Source organism: Vitis vinifera, chromosome 9 (assembly GCF_030704535.1).
Source record: "Vitis vinifera cultivar Pinot Noir 40024 chromosome 9, ASM3070453v1".
NCBI classification, from domain to species: domain Eukaryota; kingdom Viridiplantae; phylum Streptophyta; class Magnoliopsida; order Vitales; family Vitaceae; genus Vitis; species Vitis vinifera.
In genome coordinates this window covers 9,830,589-9,855,333 of record NC_081813.1, presented here as the reverse complement: position 1 = coordinate 9,855,333, position 24,745 = coordinate 9,830,589, and the positions used below count along the sequence as shown (strand labels likewise).

Here is a 24,745-nt window from a genome sequence, read left to right as displayed (position 1 = left end):
TAAAAAGATTTTTAGAACATCTCAAGCTTGATCAAATAATTGATAGTAAATTTAAGTTGTTATGTGATAACCAAATGAGTATTGCAACTATTAAAAATGGTGAAATAGGACCAAGAAGAAAACATATGGAATTGCAGTATCATTTATTCTAAATATGATACAAAGGGATGAATTACTTATCAACTATATCTCAAAAAAAGAAAAGCTCATGATTCTTTAACTAACCCTACAAATATTGAAAATTTTAGAAGGCATATTTATGCTTTGGGCTTGAGAGCATATTAAAATAATATTTGATTTTTCATACCAAGTGGGAGATGCTTAAAGTTATAGTTGAAAAACCCTCCTTCAATGTGAAAAGTAAATTTGTTGGAAACCTCACTTATATATTATGACGCATAACATACACATGACACAAAACTACTCTATCTATCTATCGTTTATATATATATATATATATATATCATCCACTTAGTAAAACTCAATTATCAGATTACTAAGTGGATGAAAACCAGATTAGTTTGTTCCTAGAATATCTCACTTACTTGATTTGATTAAATGTGAGGTAAATGAGGTGAAGCTATGGTGCCAATTTTTAATGAACATGGTTGAGTTTGTATGGATAACATTGTTGATTTTATATGGATGTATTTACCTAACATCAAAGAGAATCCATTATTCAAAAGCTTTGAGAAAGAAAAAATCCATTTGCCTCTAGTAATTACATTATCAAATACTCTTTATCATCTTTATTTCAAATTAAAGAGTTTAAAGATAAAAGCATCTGATGAGTTTGAAGGAGAAAATGATTGAAGAGCTTAAACACAAAAATATTTGAAGACATTGATAAGGACAAGATTACTTGGTAACTAACATAACTTGTTATAGTTGATCGATTTGCATACCTTAATCTTATTTTTTAACATTATTCTTGTAAATCATTTTCTATGTTTAGTTGTGCTATAATTGGGCACAAGAATCTGACTGAGTTGTTGGCACATTTGAGGCCTAGTTGAATCCAAAAATGCAAGTGCCTTTTCTTGTTCTTGGTTAATAAAATCCCCACTGCTTTTGCTTTCAATTAATTGTTTCATTTGAGATGAAATTGCCAATAGCATAAAGAAAGAATGCTCCAAGTTTCAAAATCATGGTGGGGACAATTTAGTCACAAATCTTTGAATTCATCCTAACACTTATACAATGTCTCATTCACTTTGCAACAAAAATGTACAATTTTCCTTTTAAAAAAATATATTTTTTTAGCAGAGAAGAAATTTATCAAGGAAAAATTTTCGCAATTAAATCAAAGAACCTATGCTTCTTACATTTAAGCTATTCCACCATTGGTTAGCCTTCTCCTCGAGTGAAAAAGAAAACAATGTAAATTAACTTCAAATGATAAAAGTTGCAATGAGACTCTACCAAAATGGAGCAGACCTTTTCAAATTCATTCAAGTAGGGATTTTCATTCTCCCTTAAACAACTTAATCATTTTAAACTTGATGTTCATTTATGGTGCATTGTAAGGGAAATCTAAGCAAGGTGGAGCATTAACTCTAGGGGTCGGGATAACAAATAATCTCTTCAATATGTGGCTTGTTATTTTGGTTACATCCCTCATTCATGGCACTATTAAATAGAACAGCAAGTCAAAATACCTTTATAAAAAAATGCAAAAGAAAAAACTCAAAAAAAGATAAATTAAGAAAAAAATTAAATAATAAATAAATAAATAATAAATAATAATAATAAATAAATAAAAACATAGCTAAGAGAACTCATAAAAAAGGGTAAATAGGTAAAATATACTTGGTAAGATGCTAAAATAGCAAATATACACCTAAAGACACCTCTAGCACATCCAAACTAGGATTCCCTGACAATGATGCCAAAAAATTCTTGGGATGTGTATGGGATTTGAGTTTAAATATTTATAATTATATTTTACAATTCAGGATTAATTTTATTTACCTCCTCTAAGGTTTTGGTTAAATATGTCTAACCCTCATTAATTTGAAATTTCATCAAATATCTCCTTATCATTTTCATTTGTTATATATTTTCACTCATCTCCCTTCAAACCCGATATAAGGAAGGTATTTGATGAAATTTCAAATTAGTAAGTATTAGGTGTATTTAGTCAAATTGGTAAGTTGATTTAAATAATGCTCAAACATGCTCTCAAAGTTGCTCTATGTTGTTCTTTGCAACCAGTGCTCCAAGCTTTCTCAATAATAATAATAACCTTAAAAGTTGAATTCAAGTCAATTATTCATGGTGACAATACCCTTAGCTTATGCTGGGTTATTACGATATGTTGGTGTAGAATGATGTGTAGAGCCATGTGTATTTTTATTAAATTAATAGAATGATCACATTGTGTAAGCGTTGGGGTGCAATTATAGTAACCAAAGAGCATATTGAGAGGTTTAATACTTTAGGTTGGCCTGGTTCAACTATACGTTTGGAAGCCCCATAGACATAGGGTCAGCTGCACAAGATGCTCTAATTTTTCAATGTACCAATAATTTTTTCCTTTTTCTTGGGGCAATTTGCTTCTACTGTTTTGCTTGTGATAATTTGTGGGGGACCTCACACGATTGAATTAGAAAAGTCTATGGATTAGCATGAAGCTTTTGTCCTTATGTGAGAATAAATTAAAAAAGAAAAAAATTATTCTTATTATATTGTCTCTTCCTTTAAAGGAAATAAAAATTAGAAAGTAAACAATCTGTATTTTATGAACTACAACCTTACAAGCTTTATTCAACTTTGATGATAAACATCAGGCAGATTATAAGATGCCTTCCTCCATAATACTGCAAGTAGCTACAACTAAACTATTGATACAAAAGCTTAACTCACAAGCAAATACACAAAAACCTTTTCTGATGATCATGAACTCCAACTAACTATGATTTCTTCAGACCAATCTCAACCATTCCGACAGAGAGCAATCCTACTTGGATCCCGGGCCCACGCGCATGACGTCATTTTGCATAACCACCCTCCTCGGCCCATGCTTTGCATGGCCGCCTTTGGCCTTATTTATTTATTTATTTATTTTTATTATCGTATTTTGATATCCAAGTTTAATTTTTCAAAATTCCTATTTTTAAATTTAATTCTTTTAAAAATTTCAATTTTCAAATAATTTTTGAAACTCTATTTTCTTTTAAATTTAATTTCTTAAATTAAATTTTCAAAACTCTAATTCTCAAATAATTTTCAAAATTCCAACTTTTTTCAAATTTAATTTTCAAAATTCTAATTCTTAAATTTAATTTTTAAAACTCCAATTTTCAAATAATTATCAAGACTTCAATTTTCAAAAATAGTTTTCTTTCAAATAATTTTAATTTCACTCTAGTTTTCAAATATTTTTTAATTTTATCACTTTTTATTCTTCATTAGGGTTTTAAGTTACTAAAAATTCCGTTTTTAAATAAATTTGCTATCTTTCCTTCCAGATAAGTACTTTCATAAATTTTCTTTGATTTTAAAATAATTTTTTATTTTCCTTGATTTCTAATAAGCATGAAGATAATTTTCATAATTCCAAAATAATGGAATTTGTGGGATTAATTCATTCAAAATAAATTGGGTTTTAATGGGGGCCCTACATACGATCTCTCTTCCGATTGTCAATTATTATATTTAATGAATATTATTTAATCTTTGTCTTACTTTTTGATATGCATGTGATGATTTTGTGTCAACCTAGCTAAACACTCACAAAGCTCAATAGATGCTTTGATTCTTTTGCTTGTAATAGCTTGTGGACCTCACGATTGGATTAGAAAAGTCTATTTCACAATTGGATTAAAAATATTTCTTGGATTAAAAAAATTAGATATTTGATATAATTAAAAAGTACTATTAAAAAGTTAGCTTTTAATGAAAATTTTGACATTTGATGAAATCTAGAAAATATTTGTTTAAAAGTTGAAAAATTATTTATAGTGGTTTTGATAGAATTACTTGATAAGTACTTCTCAAAAATTCTTGTAGGGAAAGCCCTTCAAATAAAAACAACTTAAGCATAAGCTTTATTTAACATTGATGGTAAACATAGGGCAGATTATTAGATGCCTTCTTCCATAATACTGCAAATAGTTACAAATTAAACTACAAAAACAGAAGCTTGACTTACAAGCAAATACACAAATACCTTTTTAGATGAACTACAATTGACCTCTCTTCTTGTATATCTTGAAAATTTGTTGAGACAATCTTACGGCATATGGCAACAAAAACGCAATCATGATGTACCAGAACTTGACTGCTCCAGGAGGCTCCACAGCAGCAATTGAGAAGCCGTAGGTGCCGGACATGGAGTATATAGCAGTCAGCACCTCAAAAGAAAAAGGGCAGTCGATTATGAGATAGTGAATCATTTGCAGCGAAGAAGAAAACGCTAAGGTGTTGAAGAAAAGAAAGACTGTGAACGCAGCCTTCTCGGAACCCAAGATGGCCTTCCCTGGATGTGTAGGGACTCCATCCACAATGGTTTTGTCTTGCCAAACTCCGCCTGGAGGATTGATTCCTGCTTGGAAGGTCGCGGCGGCAATCAAGGTGCCTACTACTAGCAAGGTGTTTCTGGCGTCGCTGGGCGTGTCTCTACTGGGATTAAACCTGTAGTAAGCATAGAAGTCGTCGGAGACATCCTCCGGAGGGTTGGGTTGTGTGGCCATTAATGCTCACAACTAGAAGTCAAGGGAGAGGAAGAGGGAAGAGAACCTCATCACTAGACGACCTTAAATAAGACGCCAAGAGGGCCAAAGTTGTCCAAGGATGAGAATTTGGATTTCCATGGTCCATAAAAATTGAAAAAAAGAAAAACACAAAGCCATGAAAATTTAGCCAAAAAAATAAACATTTTGATAAGAACTATAAGTGAAAAGCAATCAACAATGAACAAAGTAAACTTGTTTTGTGTTATAAGAATATGAATCGTAAATAATAAAATTAATGAAATTGGTCATAGTATAATGTATCATGGAATTTTTGAAGGATGTCATAATTAAATTATAAATAATGAAAAATTAAGAAGGAAATAAGATGAATGAATTTTTAGTTTGGAAGAAAGTAAATGTACAAAAAAAAGAAGGAATCACAATTTTATTTCATTTGAACCATTCTTTAAACCCTTTTGAATAGAGAGGTTGAAAGGTTTGCAAAAACAACAAATGAATGGAAGAGTTGGATGGTAAAATATATCATAATGTTTCATTGTCCTTCTAAATTTAATGTATTGGTTGTGACCATTGTTGTACTTTTAGCAAATCCCGTCATATACATTACGTCATCTATGGTTGAATACATAAATCATTATAACTACTTTCAATAAATTATCTTTTATTCAAATTCTTTCTCCATTTTTGATAAAACATTTTTAGGTGAAACTAATTTTAGCTCGTCTTCGTTCATGCATTCATTCATTCCTTCACTTATATATGTGAAGAGATAATAGGTTGTGAACAAATAACATATTATTGTTAGTTGTTACCTGTTAATTACATATTGTTAGAAGTAGTTAGATACAGAGAAGGTTACTTAAGTTGTGAACTCTGTTTTTTCATTAGTAGGAAATACACATTTTATCAATTCCGATATGATATCAAAGTTGTTCTAAATGGCTAGAGAGAATTCATTTTCTTCTTCGTTATAGAGCTCTTCTTCCATGGCCTAGTTGTATTTGTCAATCAAATTAGATGAGTGGAGTACAAGCCGGCACTGAAAATTATCACTTTTGTTGTCTTTTCTTTAAACTCGTCCGTGAGAATGTTGGATTCTTGAAGGGAGTTTTTAACTTCTCTCCCAAATGAAAAAATATAAATTAAAAAAGGTATTGAAAAACCTAAGAGCTCGTGGAAACCAAACATGCCCGAGTAACTTTGACCATGTGGAAATAACGTTAAAAGTATTTTTTGAAAAGATGATTTTTATATGAAAGTACGTACAAATTGTAATAATGCCGCATATAAGACATTAATTTTTTAAAAGATGCCTTTTACATCACTCTTCAGCATAAGTTGTATAAACCTTTTCTTTAAAAACAAAACAAAAAACTGAAAGTTGTCTTTCCAATAAATAATTTAAAATTTTGAAAATAATGAAATAGTCATTATTAAAATATAAATAATTTACATCAAAATTGTTTTTAAAATATTCTTTTTTTGAAAGTTTATAGCCTATTTCATCGTGTGATTTAAAAAAAAAAATTGTTTTCGAAAACAAAAAACTGTTTTTAAAAATTATCGTTATTTTCTAAAAATTAAGTGAAACAAAGAATAAGTCAAATTCTTTTCATCAATTTTATAATAAAAAAATTATATAGGCTATTTTGACCATATTTTTTAAAACCTGGTTTTAAAAACAGTTTTTGGTTTTTTTAACTTAAGAACAGGTTTTAAAAAGGGGTTTCAGAAAACATGGTCAAATGAGTCGTTCATTTTTTATAAATACTCAATTGTTATTAAAAGTGTTACTTCATGTCTTTTAAGTTTATAATTTTTGAATTATTTATATTTACCTCTTTGTATCTAGATATAATTTTATAAAGGATAAACATTTTATTTTTTTATGGAAATCAGAATTTTTTTTTGTTTTTCTAAATAAATAGTAGATATTGAAATATAAATAATTTACATAAAAGTATAAATACTCTATTTCATTAAAAACATCATTTCAAAACACAACTTCGTTTTTTTTTATTTTATAATTTTAAAATAGTTTTTATTTATTTATTTATCAAGACATAATTTTTATTTTACAACAAAATCCTAAGCTTTATAGAGGAGAAATTCTATGAAGTTCCTCAAGGCTTAAATCCAAATGGAGGTCACAATAAATATGCTAGATTAAATTGAAATTTTAGTGGGTATTGTAGACGAACTTATGAAGAAAATTAAATTGATTGCATAGGGAAGATATTGTAACTGAATGCCAGCACAAACTTGTTAGGTGAAGTGGAAATTTTAAGGATATTATGGAAAAATTCTAGAGAATTGTGGCTCGTATGGGAATGCGGATCAAGATTGATTTGATGTCTTGGAAGTGGTCGAAAATAATGGCAAAGAGACGGAAGAGAATGATGGTGCATCGTCCGTCTTTGGGTTGTGTGCGTCACGGGGGCCAATTCGCAAAAGATGCCTATACGGTTGTCCGATTCTACCTGTTTTTTACTTGTTATTTTTTATCTCTTCTCTTTGACTCATCATACGTGATAGAATATATATATATATATATATATATATATATATATATATATATATATATGCTTTTATCAAAATCCAATATTAAAAATATTTGTTGGCCAGCTTACCTAAGCATGATAGCATACCCCTGACATCTTTTTTCAACATGGATTTACAAAGTCTCACTTAATAGCATAATTAAGGTGGTCTTTTTTTTTTTTTAATTAAAATATTTGATTTTTTATATTCAATTAAAATTGTTAATATCAACCAACAAAATTAAAATAAACTTGTAATTAATAGGTTTAATTTATTTACATTAACTGATATCAACATATTACTTTAAACTGAATAGAAAAAATCAAATATTTTAACTTATTATATTTAATCAAAACAGAAACATTCGATTTATTACATAAATATATTTTTATTTTCTAAAATATCAAAATATAGTAACTCTTATATAAAATGTATAAATTTACTCTATTTCCTTAAAATTTTAAATAGTAAAAATTTTTAATATCTCAATCTTTTAAATAGTTTTTAAAAATTATTATGGACTTTTAAAAATAAATCTCAAGTAGTTGTTATATTTTATATAGGAGCTATTTGTGGACCCCGCATTTCGGCTCATGCGTTTCTCATTCGATGGCGAGCTCGCTTTTTTTATTTTTAAAAAATGATGTTATTTATTTGAAAATGACTTGGAGTCGCTACTTATTTTTGTTTTATTTTTAAAAGGGTAAACAAAATAAGAAAGAAAACCCTAAGCATGACTCCTTATTTTGGAAAAGGTGGTTTGTGAAAAACCGAATCGGGCTCGGGGGTCAGGTTACTTTACAATATAAATCGTAGCACCCCTCTAAATCCCTAAAGTCGGATCTCTACTAATACAATGAAACTGACGTGGCAATCAACGAGAAAGTCAATGGATACTCACCTAAATCATGCACAATATGATAATCAAAACACGCAATAGAGATTGACTAGAATGGGAGTGGATGCGTACCTCGACCACGAGCCACAATGCGCTATCAAGAAATGGAATTAGTGCACAATTAATGAATACAAAATATAGTTCATGCATATCGGAGTGCAAAACGAAACTTAAGCAAAATACATTAAGCACGACAATTGACAGTCAAAAGGGATCAAACATAGGGCCCCCAACAAAGCCCAATTTATTACTCATGAGCTAAACTCACAAATCCCGTGTTTTAGAATTATGAAGAAATCATTATTGCTTATGTAAAATCGAGAAGATCGAAAGATTATTTAGGAACCGAAATGGGATTAAAACTATTCAAGTGAAAAACTAGATTCTTGGAGTTTATTTGAAAATTAGAGTATTTGGAATTAAATTTAAAAGATTAAGGCTCCGGTAATTAAATTGAAATTTGTTAAAGAAAATGAGAAATGAACTTTAGGAAATTAATCTACGTGAATATAGATTTTAAAAGTTGAATTTGTAATAATAATAACAATAAGAAATGAACTTTAGGAAATTGAACTGCGAGAATATAGATTTTGAAAGTTGAATTAATAATAATAATAATAATAATAATAATAATAATAATAATAATAATAATAATAATAGTAATAGTTAATGATAATAATAATAATAGTTAATAATAATAATAATAATAATAATAATAATAATAATAATAATAATAATAGTTAATAATAATAATAATTAATAATAATAATAATAGTAATAGTAATAATAATAATAATAATAGTTAATAATAACAATAATAGTTAATAATAATAATAATAATAATAATAGTTAATAATAATAATAATAGTAATAGTAATAATAATAATAATAATAGTTAATAATAACAATAATAGTTAATAATAATAATAATAATAATAATAATAATAATAATAAATAATAATAATAATAATAATAATAGTTAATAATAATAATAGTTAATAATAATAATAATAATAATAATAATAATAATAGTTAATAAGAATAGTAATAATAATAATTAATAATGATAATATCATAAACCCAAGTCCATAAGCCCAAGCCCACGTCCAACATTAAAAGAGCTCAGTCCATAAGCCCAAGCCTACGTCCAACATTAAAAGAGCTCAGTCCATAAGCCCAAGCCCACATCCAACATTAAAAAGCTCTGGGCTCCATCTCCACCAAGCCCAAACTAGCAAAATAATAACAATGGGGCTTTGGGCTTCATCTCCATCATAAGCCCAAGTCCATCATTAAAAAGCTTTGGGCTCCATCTCCACCACGCTTCTGGCAAATGCAGGCTTTGACACCATCTTCCCACCTTGTCTCGCATGAAAACCCAGGCCAAGAGACCCTCATTTGTTGTGCGGTGCTTCTCTGCTGCGGGTCCGTTTCATTCCCATCAGCATTTGAGGCAATCTCAAGCAAAGACTTTCGAATCCCACAAACTGTTAATATATCCTATGGCATTTTCAAATTCGGATTTCATGGAGTCAATGTTTGGCTGAAATGGCTTATTAGTTGTTTGCTAAGGGAGCCCAGTTCTGCTGGTAGCAAGCACACTTCCTTTTGCTCTTGCGGATTCAATGGTGGCAGGGTCATCTGAGCATATACTTCATCTAGCTCATCATCTCCTTGTTGGTTGAAACAACAATCTATTCATTGTGACCCTGAGAGAAGTACACCACACAACTTCCATTCTTATTAGATCACTCTCCACTCAATTTATTTGCTCCTTGTAGCATGCTATTAGATCCTTTTCAGCTTGGCATGTATTACCTCTGATTTGGATGACTTCCGAAGAACAGAACCAAACCCATAATCCAAACCTTGGAAAGCGAGAGCCTAAATCGTGTAATTCCAACCAACGTCCTTGACAGCCAATGACAAACAAGTAGGCCACTAGAACCGTGAAGTAAGCACCAGGTGCAACCAAACATTATCCCTAAGAAAAAAAACTGAAACTAAGAAATGATTTGAGAACCGGGTACAAAGAGTTAAGAGGTCCCAAAAAAACAGAGCATCCATAATCACAATCCAATTAGCATCCTTGCTTTAGTCTCCCTACATTTGCACCTTAGTAGTTCCTTGCTTTCTCAGGCAAGGAAGAAAGAACTAGTGCGTACCATGGACGGGTATCGGGAACAGGGGAAGATAACAATAAAACAGAGCACAAATAATGGGAGCAAAACGAACCCATACAAGCCTCATTTCATATAACTATCAATGCTCATATGAGGGTGGATGAAATCAAATGAGTACCAAATAAAAGGTAGAACATGGTTACAAAAGTATCTCATGAGGAAATCAAAACAAGAGCAAACCAATCCACAATAAAACCATTAGCAAAATAAGGATATGCTCACTCCCAACCAACAAACATCATCCAAGAGTCGGCAAAAACAAAGCAGAAAAACATACCATTAGAAGCTAATGAGGAATCCACAATAAAGATACTTGAAAATGCTTCTCTTCAGGAAAGTGTGATGGGTTCTTGCTCCAGAAGTTCTCCAAAAAAAAAAATTCTCAAACTGCTCCACTGGTTCTTCTTCTTCTTGGCAACCCTCCAAAGATGACCACCACGAAGGAATTTAGTCCTTTGCTCTAATGATCCGCAATCCTCCCCTCGAAGAACACCTCCCCTGAAGCTCCAGGAATCCCCCTCTGAAAAACTCTCCCTTTGCTCTTGCCAAAAGAAAAACCCCTCTCCTCGCTATCACACACCCTATTGTTCACCAATCAGCAAGGCATGGGCTCCTCAACCACCCCTCTGGCCAGCCATCACCTTTCTTCTTAAAAAATAAAAAAAATAAAAAAAAATGCACTATTTTTCTTCTTTCCTACTTGAAAAGAGGGTCTACAAATATGCCCATCTTCGGTAGAGTTCACGGGTGTAAGGAATACGACCACTGGAGTGAAAAGAAAGTGTGAATAATGAGTGAAATGAAGTGAACTCTACCGAAGAACCAAGGAGACCCCCATAGGGACACCAAGGAAAAACAAACTCACTCAGGTCAATAGACGAACATAAAGGCTCCAATCCTAAAAGAAAAGGATGTCTCAAAATGACTCTAAAGTCACACAAAGGACCTAGACTCTCTCTAAGACGTCTCCATAAGTGACTCGAAAAAATCATATCAAAGATGAGTAACGGTCGAACCACTCTGGAGTACAAGAAAGAATATGCTCGAAAGAGACTGCCCTATGTGAACTATATGAGAATGCCAAGTGTAGGGTGCCCCACAACATGACTGGAGTAGGTGTCATGAACTTAAAAGACCCTGTCCTGTGCGGTGAAAGGAGGAATTCGGACGAGCAAACGATGAATACGTGATAAGCATAAGGTGACAAGGTGAGGAAAATGAGGGTGAATGACCCTGAAGGTCAAGTGGGTAATGACAGTGGACATGAATGCCAAGGACTGTGACTCTGAATGATATGACTTAGGATAAATGACTCTGAACGTCAGAAAGAGGAGAGAAAATGGTGACTCGAAATGCCTGAATGGATATGTACAATGACTCGGAATGCCAAAACTAAGAAAAAGAGATGACCCAAGATGCATGAATGAGTATGAAACATGGCTCTGAAAGCCAAAATTAAAGAAAAGAAATGAGCTAGAAAGCCTAAAGGAGTGTTCCTAATGGTTCTGAATGCTAGAACGGGGAAAATGGTGATGGATCGAATGAAAGATAGACATGAGGACTCTGAGTGTCGAACTGAAAACCACAACTCTGAACTTTAAATAAAAAGCAAATAATGGCTCTAAACACCGAATGAAGATGTGGCTCCGAACGCCAAATGAAGACGTGGATCTGAATGCCGACCGAAGATGTGGCTCTGAACGCTGAACGAAGCAAAACATGACTCTGAACGCCGGAATGAATGATGTAATGGCTCTGAACGCCGAATGAAGATATGGCTCTGAACGCCGAACGAAGCAAATCATGGCTTTGAACACCGAAACGAATGATATGCAGTGGCTCTGAACACTGAATCGAAGGTGAGTAATGGCTCTGAACGCCAAACGAAGCAAAACATGGCTTTGAACGCCGAACAAAGACGTGGCATCTAAATGCCAGAACTGAGGAGCGATGATGGCTCTGAATGCTGAAATTGAGAATGTGACTCTGAACTCTAAGTAAAAGGCAAATAATGGCTCTGAACGCCGAACGAAAAACTAACAATGGCTTTGAACGCCAATACTGAAAATGCGACTCCGAACGTCAAGCTGAGGAGTAATGATGACTCTGAATGTAGAAACCGAGGATACGACTCTGAGCGTCAAACTGATGAGTGATAATGGCTCTGGACGCAGAAATCGAGAAGCGATAATGATGGCTCTGAATGCCGAAACCAAAAATGCGATGATGATGGCTCTGAACACCGATACTGAGAAGTGATAACGATGGCTCTGAACGCCGAATGAAGATGTGATGATGGCTCTGAACGCCGAAACCGAGAGACGTGACGATAACAACTCTGAATGCCAAAACTAAAAATATGATGAGGATGGCTCTAAACACCGATACTGAAAAGTGATGGCTCTGAACATCGAAACGAACGATATGCAGTGGCTCTGAACACCGACTCGAAGGTGAGTAATGGCTCTGAACGCCAAACGAAGATGTGGCTCTGAACTCCAAACAGAAACAAAACACGGCTCTGAATGCCGAAACAAAAATAGGCAATGGCTCTGAACGCCATGTAGGAATGGAAACACGACTCTGGACACTAAAATGAAAGTAGGCAATGGCTCTGAACGGTGAAACGATGATGTGGCTCAGAACGCCAAACAGAAACAAAACACGGCTCTGAACGCCAAAATGAAAATAGGCAATGGCTCTGAACGCCATGTAGGAATGGAAACACGGCTCTGAACGATAAAACGGACGTAGGCAATGGCTCTGAACGTCGAAACGAAGATGTGGCTCTGAATGCCAAACAGAAACAAAACACAGCTCTGAACGCCGAAACGAAAATAGGCAATGGCTCTGAACGCCATGTAGGAATGGAAACACGGCTCTGAACACCGAAACTGAAAATGCGATGAGGATGGCTCTAAACACTGATACTGAGAAGTGATAATGATGGCTCTGAACGCCGAAACTGGGAATGCAACCATGAACGTCAAACTAGGAAGTGGTGATGGCTTCGAACGCCGAAACCGGGAATGCGATAGTGATGGCTCTAAACGCCAAACCAAAAGAAACATCGATGAATGCCAATCTGAAACAAAAGCTCTGCATGCCCAACTAAACTGGTAACTAGGAATGTCATGCTGAGAAAGACGACTCTGAACATCGTAAACGAGAAGACACGATGGCTCTGAACGCCAAGCTGGAAAGGGATAATGGCTCTAAACACCAAAACTAGAGAGATGGCTTTGAATGCCCAACAAGGGTGAACTACGGCTCTGAACGCCGAATGAAAAACTAACAATGGCTCTTAATGCCGAACTGAAAGTGTGACATGATGACTCTGAATGACGTAAACAGTGGATGAATGGTGGCTCTGAACGCCAAACTGCAAGGAAACGATGAGGGGGAAATACGCCCTAGTGTAGCACGCTACCACAACTCCTAATCCGCTGGAAGGGTCTAAAAGTGACTCCATAAGTCCCGAAAGATGTTCTGTCAGCGAGTCGGAATGATGAGGTCAATGGTGAACGTAGTCTCATGACCCGCCCGACGAAATCACGAGGTTTGTCAGAGCGTCGTAACAAGCCGAACTCCTCTAACTCATAATACTCTGCTAGAAGAATCTTTCGTCATCCCGAAAGGATAATCTGATAGTCTTAGGGAGTAGTCTAGTAAGAGACACACCACAATCTTGACATAACAATCTACTGAATAGTCCTGGCTAGTGGGGCGATCAAAACCCGAACATCGTGCTCTACTAGAAGCTCATCTCGATGAACAACACAGGAATAGTGACCAGTGAAGCAAATACAATACCTCTCGACCGAGTAATGGAAATTGTAACAGATCTGTGAGAGAATGATCATCTCCATACTAAATGAGGAAAATAGGCCACAGCATGGCATCAAATATATCCAATCTGGCTTGATAACTCAAGGATAACTCCACGGTGACGTACAAGGGATCTAACATGTACTCCGCTAAAAAAGGTGATGCGGGAATCTACGCGCCTGAGATAACTCCACCCAAGGATCACGACTATATCAGAAAACGTGAATCTGGCTGAGAGACTCAAGAGAGGCTCCACGGAGTATCAGGACACAATGAAATCGAATCATCAACCTGATGTGTATCTCAAAAATCGAGGGTGATCATGTAGATCGATGGGGGGTCTAAAAATCTCGATCGAAATGGAGGAATATGCTCCAGCATGGCATCAAATGTGTGATAGGTCAGAAAAACCAGATGAGCTCAAAGAATCCGTCATCGAATGCTCGATCCAAGTCATCCATGCATACAACTGAATCAGATCCATAGATCAAAGGGGCGTCTCCCGGAAGGAAAGCATGATGACATCGAAGCATCGAGAAGTGCAGTCCAAACTGGGTAACTCCCAAGAGGCTCTATTGAGGAATCATCGTAAAGATAGCGAATAGATCATCGTCTCGATGTATGTCTCGTAAATGGGAATAAGCGTACAATTCCGCCAAGATCTGTAAATCTCATCCAGAACGGTAATATGCCCTAGTATGGCATCGAACGCATGATTGTCAGAAATCGGACGACATGAAATCATCTATCATTGAGCATGTGACCTCCGTGAAGATCCGTAAATCTCACCCGAAACGGAAATATGCCCCAATATGGCATCAGATGTGTGACAAGTCAAAAGAACAAGTGTCATGAAATCATTTATCGTCGAGCATGTGACCTCCGTGAAGATCCGTAAATCTTATCCGAAACGGAAATATGCCCCAATATGGCATCAGATGTGTGACAGGTCAAAAGAATAAGTGTCATGAAATCATCTATCGTTGAGCATGTGACCTCCGTGAAGATCCGTAAATCTCATCCGAAACGGAAATATGCCCCAGTATGGCATCGGATGTGTGACAAGTCAGAAGAACAAGTGACATGAAACCACCCCTCATCAAACATGTGATCCTAGTCATCCGAATCCGTAACTGAACCATGCCCATAGATCCAAGATGTACCTCCCGGATGGAGAAGCATAATGGCATCTAAGTGCTGAGAAGTGCAAGCCTAGCTGGATGACTCTCGAGAGGCTCCACTAAGGAATCATGATAAGGTAACGATCATGTCCATGTCTCAGTGAGCATCCGGTAAGTGATGATGATCGCGCAAGTCCATGAGGATCCATAAACCTCAAAATGAAATGGGATATGCCCCAGTGTGGCATCAGAGGTACGATAAGTCAAAAATCAAGTGACACCACATCATCCATCGTCAAAACGCATGATCCCGGTAATCCGAACACAACTGAATCAAACCTACACATCAAAGGGGCGACCCCCAGAAGAAGAAGCATGATGATATTTAAATATCAACCAGATATCAAGCATCTATCCAAGTAGAGGCTGTCGAAGACGACATCTGATCCCATGGCCTCAAGGTGGTCTTAAGACACAGGACGTAACGTAGGTTAGGGTGATAGGGTGATAGAAATGAAGGAAAACTAGGCTCAAATACCCAACGATCAGAAACCCATGCCCTCATATGTGAAATGCAACATGTATAGTAAATCCCATGAGTCGTGGACCTGAGGATGTCTAACGTGAATATGATATCAATAACAAGACAATGAGGCAAATCAAACTAATAATACGATATATGATCCAACATATTCAGGAATCATGTGGACTCTCCTCTATCAAAAGTGACCTGACAATATTATTTGAAGATAATGTTGCATGCATTGTACGGATAAACGAGGGTTTTATTAAAGGAGATAGAACCAAACATATTTCACCAAAATTCTTTTATACACGTGAACTTCAAAAGAGTGGTGAAATTGATGTTTAAAAAATAAGCTCAAGTGATAATCTAGCAAAATTATTCACAAAGTCATTGTCAATCTCAACATTCAAGAAGTTAATACACAAGATCGGAATACATTAACTCAAGGATATCAACATGAGAAGGAGTATACTTGTAAAAGGATGTTAGTGTACTATACTCTTTTTCCCTTCGTCCAAGTTTTGTCTCATTCAATTTACTAGCAAGGTTTTTAATGAGGTAGTCCTAACAGACCAAGAACAACTTAAAGAATTATAAGAATATTGTACTCTTTTTATTTTGCTAGATTTTCCCTTAGGGTTTTTTACTAGCAATGAGGCATATTCTTCTAATGTGGTGGACATCCAAGTGGGGTGTTATAAATGAAGTGGTGAATGCCACCACATTTAGTATATGAAATGTTAATTAAATATTATTTGACATCCATTAATGAAAGTCATTTGGAAAGCCTATAAAAAGGTTTCCCATCCCCTATGTAAGATACATTTCAAGAAAAGAAGTCTTCTCTCATTCTCTCAACTCTCTTAATTGTCTTTTCTAATTTCTACCTCCCCATTATATATATTCTCTACTTTCATTTGCATGTATTCTTGTTTTATAGTAGATATAACATTATTTGGTGTAGCATAGGATGGGTTAAATTAAAGCTTGATAAATTAATAGTCTTTGAAACAAGAAAAAACTATTAATGTGAAAAATATTAATTAATTGACTAATTAATCCCTATTTTTCTAAACGATTAGAATAATTTGTTGTTGCAATACGAGAATGTCATACCAAAACTTCTTTTTGCATTATGGAAAGTTAAAGATGAGATCCAAATCGATACCAATTTCAAGAATTAACACTGGATACATATTTTATGAAGGCTTCCTAGACATATCATATAGATTTTGTTGTATATTAGGAAATTTATCTTATGCAATAAGTGGGTCCCATTAGGAAATTGTGACTCCTTTTGTATGAAAAAATTGGAGTGAGTTGAAATTGGGTTACATTGACGCCAAGGATTGAATTGCTTGGTTGAGTAGGGGTCTTGTAATGGAATCAATTCAAAACCTAAATTGTTAAGAAAGATTTTTCTCGTGCTGCGTTTATCACACAGAATACACATAGGCCAATGGGTCTTAAAGGGTTTAAGTTCTTTCATGATGATTTTGGGTATGATATTTCTTGTTGGGTTTTCGCTGGTGCTGCTGACTGCCTTGTGGGTGTAATGAAAGCCTCCTTGATAATTCAAGAAGCATAGGCTTCCCATTTATGTGAGATGTAGTCTACACAGCTATAAATATTTGTATCACAAAATCCCACGTACAATGTAAGTTAATACAGAAATTGACTGTCTCCTACTTTGACTTAGTCTTATCAAGTACAGGCAAACACTTGAGGAGGATCTCAGCAGCAAGTTCCAGTTCCTCCTCTGAGATGATCAATGGCGGCACTATCCTAATAACATTTCCTTTTCCGGCAGTTAGAATCAAAAGCCCAGAGTTTCGGCATGCATCTACAAGTGGTGAGGCAGGTACATCCAGCTCTATCCCAACAATAAGCCCCAGACCTCGTACCTCCCTTACATGTGGATTTCCTCCCAGCTTCTGCATTAACAGTTCTTTGAAGTACTGACCTTTCTTTGAAACACTGTCCAAGAATGTCGGCTTTGAGATTTTATCCAGAACAGCAACTGCAGCCTTACAAACAAGGGGCCCTCCGGCGAAAGTGCTTCCATGATCCCCATACTTTATTGCAGAGGCTACTCTTTCAGTCACAAGTACAGCTCCAATGGGTAAACCTCCAGCAAGAGGCTTGGCAAGTGTCATTATATCTGGGAATATACCATAGGATTCATGAGCCCAGAGATAACCAGTTCGTCCTAGGCCACATTGAACCTATGTATGAAAAGAATAAAATGACTATTAGTTGAATTATGATACTAGTACATCAAACAAACCATATGCCCATATCACGTATCAAAAAAATGCAAAGCATGTTCTCAAAGATGAGCTTTCATCAAATTGTGCAGTGGGGGCTCTCACAAAATAACTCATGACATAAGTATCATCCATTACTTGTATTTATTGTTGATGTATAATGAGTTCCAAGATCCTTTAAACCAGAAAGACCAAAAGATTAATCATGTAAGCATGTCTATATATGATTCCTAAGTTACCTCTCATACAATTGGAATCATTAGAGTGACAAAAAGAGATGACCATCTAAAATTACAAAGACAAGGAGAATAAGGAGCATTTGTTTTTATCTCTCCCTCATTTTTGGGCCCACATTCAGTATTTCGGTAGGGAGGATATGATTGTTTGGACTTTGAAGGCAGTCCATGGATGAGAAATTCTTTGTTGGCAAATTAAGGGGGCTGGTGAGAGGAAGAAACATGGATTGTCCAGCCATAGAAATCTGGGGGCCTAATGCTCCACAGGAAGCCTTTCTTCATGTGGACTGAGACAACTAACCAGTTAGTGAGAGCCAGGAACATTCTACACTGGTTTCTCTGTGTGCAAGAGGGATGGGGAGATTGTTGATCATCTTTAGATTCAGTGCCCTTTGGCTGGGAGAGTATCTTTGTTTATTACCCCTTTTGAGATTCACTGGGTGTAAAAGACTTCGAAGTAATTATCGAGTCGGCATGGAAGTTTGTATGGAGGGGGAGAAGGAATGTTTTCTCTGCAGTATTAAGGGGAATGCTCGTGGGAGTTTTTGGAGAGGAAGCTCAAGGAAATGATTTGTGCTCCCTTTTTGTTTAGTCATCAACCTCTAATGTCATTCCAAGCATATCCTTGTAGGACTTTGTTAATGAGATGGGTGGAGTTCAGATGTTCTGTCGAGTGCAAAGTATTGTCTGTTATTTTTTCTTCTCTTCCTCATTGGAGATCTCGTCTCTTATACAAGAAGGTTTTAATCCACTATCAAAGAAATGGCAAATCAACCACCAACCTCCCCACCTCAATTTACAACATTCTTTGCATCATTAGAAAAGCCTTCCCTCTTGAATGAATTCAGCTTAGGTTCTCCAAGGTCTCAAAGTTCACAACAAGGAACTCTAAAAGAGTTGAGCATTCAACACTATGGAACCATTTTTAACCAAGTCTGGAACTGGAACTATTATACAGAAGACTCATTTCTCATGGCATATGATGAAAGGAGCACTGAGATTGATTACTTCCACTCATGCACCAATTACAGGATAGTTGTTAATATCCATGATCTGTTATTTAAGTCAGATGGTTCAAGCTGAACCTTAATCCCAATGATTTGATTATGTCCTAATTTTTTTAATCTTACAATTTACAATATGGGTCTTAAATAATGAGAAACCTTACAGTTTATCCTAAAAAGAAAGTAAAGAGATGAACACCATGCACAATCAACCAAATGGAAAGTTAATGTCAAACATGGAGCTATTTTTGTCTAACTCCTTTCCTTTCCTTTTTATTAACCAATTTATTTTCCCTCAAGGATATGATGACAAAGAGAGTGTAAACTATCAGTGCAATTTATCCACATGAACATTCGATGCAAATGAAACCTCTATAACTCTTTATTAATCATTTGTTATCACTGAAAAGAAATAAGAAATAGACCTTTAAATCCAAACAACCAATACAGCAGTTTAAACTAATTAGCTTATTAACAACATAATTATTAACAGGAAGTTATTTGTGTCAATAACAAATTTTTCATAAATAAAAATGTGCCATTAATGATAAATATGGTAAGACATAAAATGTGCAACATGACATTTTGTTGTAATTCTTTTATCTTTAGGTCACTTTTTTTTTCCTTTTTCCCATCTAAGCTTATCATGTTTTAATGATGCCTCAATAAATCATAATGAAACTACTATTTACTATTCAAATCTCAACTTGAATCAAAACTACTCCAGAGATTGACAGTGTGTTCTTTCAAAAATATATAGCTGCCTACCTCATCAAAAACCAGCAAAGACCCAGCATCATCACAAGCACTACGCAAGGATTGCAAGAACTCCTTCGTTGCACTGTATATTCCACCTTCACCCTGGATAGGTTCCACAAATACTGCAGCAATTTTGCCACTCTGAATCAATTCCCTAGCAGCGTGTATATTGCCATACTCCAAAAAAGTAACTCCAGGCATGACCGGTTCAAAAGGTGATCTGTAATACTCTTTGCTTGTCAAAGCAAGTGAACCCATGGTCCTCCCATGGAAGCTATTAGAAAAAGAAATAAACTCTGTTGCAAGCTGCTTCTGATCAGGATGCAAAAATCTTTGGAATTTTCTTGCAAATTTGATAGCAGCTTCATTTGCTTCTGTTCCAGAGTTTGAGAAGAAGACCCGATCAGCAAAAGAACAAGACACAAGACGTTCTGCAAGCTCAACCTGTGGCAACAATGAAATAAATTTTAATGAACAAAAAATAAAATAAGTTGTAGTAGCAGCAGCAGCAGCAGTAATAGTAGTGGTAGTAAAAAATAAATTTGTGTATTAGTTGTAGTAGTATATCAGAGATTTCCTTTCTGTTTCTTCAAGAAGAACTGGAAGTTTATAAAATCGGAGGAAAGAAAATAAAAAGGCATGGAGGAGAATTTCTTCAAGGAAAGAAAAATGCAACTAACTAAAACAGAACAACCATTATGAAAACCCCACAAGAACAACAAGGAGGCATCAAATCCCTAAAAGGATATTTGTTAAGTACATGCAACCTGGTGTGCCAGAAATTGGCCTAGAAAAACCCAAAGTGGCTGTTCATTCAAGGGACATGACCATAACTCTGTAAGCCTAAAGACATCAATGGTATGGTTCCAAGAGCACCACATCACACTGCACAACTCATCAAATTGCATATGGGCCTGCAATGAGGAAGAGTAGGGAACCAAATCTTACAACTTGACTTTACAACTTTCCCACTGCATGTTTCTCTTCCATGAAATCAGCAAAGACAAATCGCCTTGGCCCCATCAGCTGATCCTGAAAAGTTGTACTATATTAATGCCGCCACTCATCCTGGATACTTTTTTGACAATTCAGAACCACAATCTTTTGCTTAACTTCTATTCCTCCGTACATTAATCAATACATAAATTATCATCGTGAATATGATGGAAGTCAGGATACCCACAATCTCTCTTATCCAGCTTCTCTCTCTATTTGATTCACCAATTACCACCTCATCAGACACAAAACTCCCTTAATTACCATTAAATTCCAGTTTGCCTCATTTTACAAGGAGCCCATCCATTTAATCATGTTGAATAGAGAGGTTGGACCACATCTCTTTTACTTGTTGCCTGTTGGTGCCTCTGTATGTCTCTGTAGATACTACCTTTCCAAATACTAATGTAAGTGCAGGTTTGATTTCATGTCAAGCTTCTGACTGCTGCTATATAATAAAATCCCAAGAAAGGAATTGGAGCCAAAAGCACAAAGGAGAACAAAAAAGAACCAAGGACCTTAAGAAGAAGATGATATGCACTTGCAAACAATACAGGTAAGAAGAATACGAGAGAAACATGCACCAAAAGAGAAAATGAATGGATAGCCAAATATATTACAGAGCTACAGCAGCAATTAGCATATGCAGTAATCCTCAGGACTCAAGGACTCCAAGCTAAAAAAGAAGAGGCATCAGCAACCAAATAAATGAAGAAAATTATAAACATCTCAGTCGCACATATTACAAAAACAAAGACCAAAACACAAACAAAGGTGATTACCTTTTGTCATTAGTGCCAACCAAAGAAATGCTACAGGCCTTTGTCTGATTCAAAAAGGTAATATAAAACTCACGCCAGTCAAACACACAGAAACTATAGAATGTAAAGCAACAAAATGAAGTACCAAAAAAACATTATCACCTATTAAGGGGGAAAACCAAGGGTTTCTGAATAAATTGTTATATTGCCCTCCAATACGTGTTCAACAACCATTAATCTAGAATATGCAGAAAATAGAAGCTTGTATTGTAGTAATTAAAAGCTAGTAACATAGCATTAAACCTTAAATATCTCAGAAAAGAGATGAAATTTTCGTTGATTAACACTTTGCAAGCTAAATTTGTCTACCAGATGAAATTCACCAACTTTATACAATTAAACAGTCACAATATAGATGAAAGTTACATGTGTACGTATATTCCCATAATGGGGCACAAGAGAAAAGCTAAGTTGAAATCCATTTTCTTGTCGTATGCTAGCAAGGTATACAATATATCACTAAGTCAACTCAGCTCCTTGTTGTCAAAATCCAGACTAAGTCAGCTTAGCTCACCCAAATCACGTATAAAATACTCACATAATTACTAATACAAATGTTTAACTTTTTATGAACAATGGAATTGGATTTTGAAAAGCACCAGAGGGGAATAATTTTATGCAACTCAAAAACCGAGTCAGTTTGTGGTCAACTAAATTTGCATCAGCTTGGCTCTGGACAACCAATTTTGTTCAAAATCAGGGTCTGTTTACTGCTGTTCAACCTGAAGCCGGCCCTATTCCTCACAACAACAAGAATATAGATTTCTCAATATGCATAAACCTACTTAATTTCAACAATTACCCTGATTTTTTTTCCTAATTGGAAAATTAAAATTCAGGCCTTTATGATTAAATTTCCAACCACATTCACCAACCTACCCATGAATCGAAAACCCGAATAAAAATCACTCAAATCCATTGCAACAACACCTTATCAGCAGGCAAGAACCATGGAAAACCCAGTCAATATCAGAAATCAAACAGCAACCAATATGTCTAATGTAAATCAAACTATATAAAAAAGGATCACCTGAGGAATGGAGTAGAACATGTTGCTGACATGAGTGAGAGTGTTGGCTTGCTCCACAACAGCTTTCAGCCAGTCTGGATCGCCATGTCCCAGTGCATTCACCGCAATTCCGGCCGTCATGTCCAAATACTCTCGCCCCTCAGCATCGTACAATTTACATCCCTCGCCATGGGAGATCACCACAGGAGCTCGTGCATACGTCCCCACCATAAGCCTGCCCTCCGCTTCCATCACCTCCTTGCTTGCCCCCCTAAACCCCATCTTCCCAGAATCCCCCGAACCAGGTGCCTGCACGCCCACCTTAACGCAGGCGATGGCTCTGCCGCCATTGGACGAACCACTGAGTCCACTGAACGAATGGCGGAGATCGCTTGCCGAAGGAAGCGTATTATTGAGGAGAAACTGGATCGAAGCCATTGTGTCTCGGCGGGCGAACTTGAAATGTGATGGTTTACGGGTGGCTTAAATAGACAAAAATGAGTTGATTTCTGGGAATATGTTCTGCCAATTATAGAGTTATAAAGAGAGAGAAATCAATCAATAATAGCCAAAGGAAAATATTCGATGCCGGAAATACAATGATTCAATTCGTCGGACAAAACACCTGCAGTTTTCAAGGGTTTTGATTGAAGCCTAGGGTTTAAGCAGTGTCAGGCATGGGGAACCTAGTGGTTACGAGAGGTTTTAGGAAAGGCCACTTGGAATGTGACACGTTTCTGAGAAAAATTATTTCTCTCTCTTAGAGATTACGTGGCAATCTGTGATTGGCACTGTCTCGAATTTACGGGTAACAGGAGGAACTTTTCTTTCTTTCCTTTTCTTTCCTCCGGTAGAAGTGTAGAACAAGCTTACGTTATCGGGCTTTGATGTTTGAAGGCGGGAAAAATAGCGTGTGGCAAGGCACTTCATGGACCTTACAGGCTTACACCACAACCAACCGATCGATCTTTTTGTAAATCACTTTAGAATAATGAATCACGTGGCAAAATCTCATCGAATATGAACAAAGTGGACAGTTTTAACAGAAATTCGTTCGTTAACACCAATTTAGACAGCTTGTGTTGGAGGAAAAATAGGAGGGGAATGGTTAAAAGTAGTTGGGAAAATAATGAAAAAGGAAAGAGTCTAGTGATTAAAAATCCTATTAAATTTAATAATTTATTTCATGTAGTTTTCCAATTTTATTTTTATTTTTATTAGAAAAAATTTTATTAGTGGAATTTAAAAATGTTAATTTTTTATATATTTTATATATTTATTTTTTATACATAAAAAATTTAAAAATAGAAAAATTTTAAGTTTTTTAATATATGGATTTAAAAATTTTACCATGGGAAAAAAAAGGAAATTAAAAGAAGAAAAAGTTGAAACTCAATAAAAAAAAAAATTCAGAAAATTAAATGGTTGGTTCAGAATGTAATATTACTTATTTATACAAATTTTGATTATTTTATTATTACTACAAAAATGATATTTTTATTTGAAAAATACCGAATTATATTTTGCATTCTAATTAGTATTTCTTTTGACAAATCAAGTCCAATTAAACTTCAATAAATTAATAGTCTTGGATCAAGGAAAATCTGTTGATTAAGCGTAATTAATAAATTATTAATTTATCAAGGTATTCTTTATTTTTTCTAAAATATTGTATCTAATATCATTTTATTATAATTAAGTAAATTAAATATTTCGTTTTACTAACAAATAAAATTCATAATCTACTTATTTTTTGTTTTTCTAAAAATATAACATTATATTATTCAATGTACCATTGTAGACCCTCATTTAGGCATGGGTCGCTTTTTCTGTATTTGTTTTTGCAGATCACATTTTCA

General features: G+C 35.0%; 1 protein-coding gene across 1 annotated transcript; it reads right to left on the bottom strand.

The window, feature by feature from the left end:
• Positions 1 to 17,347: 17,347 nt before the first annotated feature.
• LOC100264460 (acetylornithine aminotransferase, mitochondrial) lies at positions 17,348 to 23,704 on the bottom strand. The gene is made up of 3 exons (XM_002272122.4): positions 22,908 to 23,704; positions 20,070 to 20,504; positions 17,348 to 18,019 (listed from the first exon to the last, which is right to left on the bottom strand). Exons 1-3 carry the CDS (start codon positions 23,322 to 23,324, stop codon positions 17,480 to 17,482), a joined length of 1,392 nt encoding a protein of 463 aa, XP_002272158.1. The 5' UTR covers positions 23,325 to 23,704; the 3' UTR covers positions 17,348 to 17,479.
• Between the last annotated feature and the right edge of the window lie 1,041 nt (positions 23,705 to 24,745).

What these genes read in the sequence shown, in the direction of transcription:
- LOC100264460 (XM_002272122.4), bottom strand. Translation starts at nt 23,324, where the DNA reads ATGGCTTCGATCCAGTTTCTCCTCAATAATACGCTTCCTTCGGCAAGC. An exon ending in TGTTCTACTCCATTCCTCAG is followed by an intron (nt 20,505 to 22,907) that starts GTGATCCTTTTT and finishes TTGTTGCCACAG; the next exon opens with GTTGAGCTTGCAGAACGTCT. An exon ending in CTTTGCTGGTTTTTGATGAG is followed by an intron (nt 18,020 to 20,069) that starts GTAGGCAGCTAT and finishes TTTCATACATAG; the next exon opens with GTTCAATGTGGCCTAGGACG.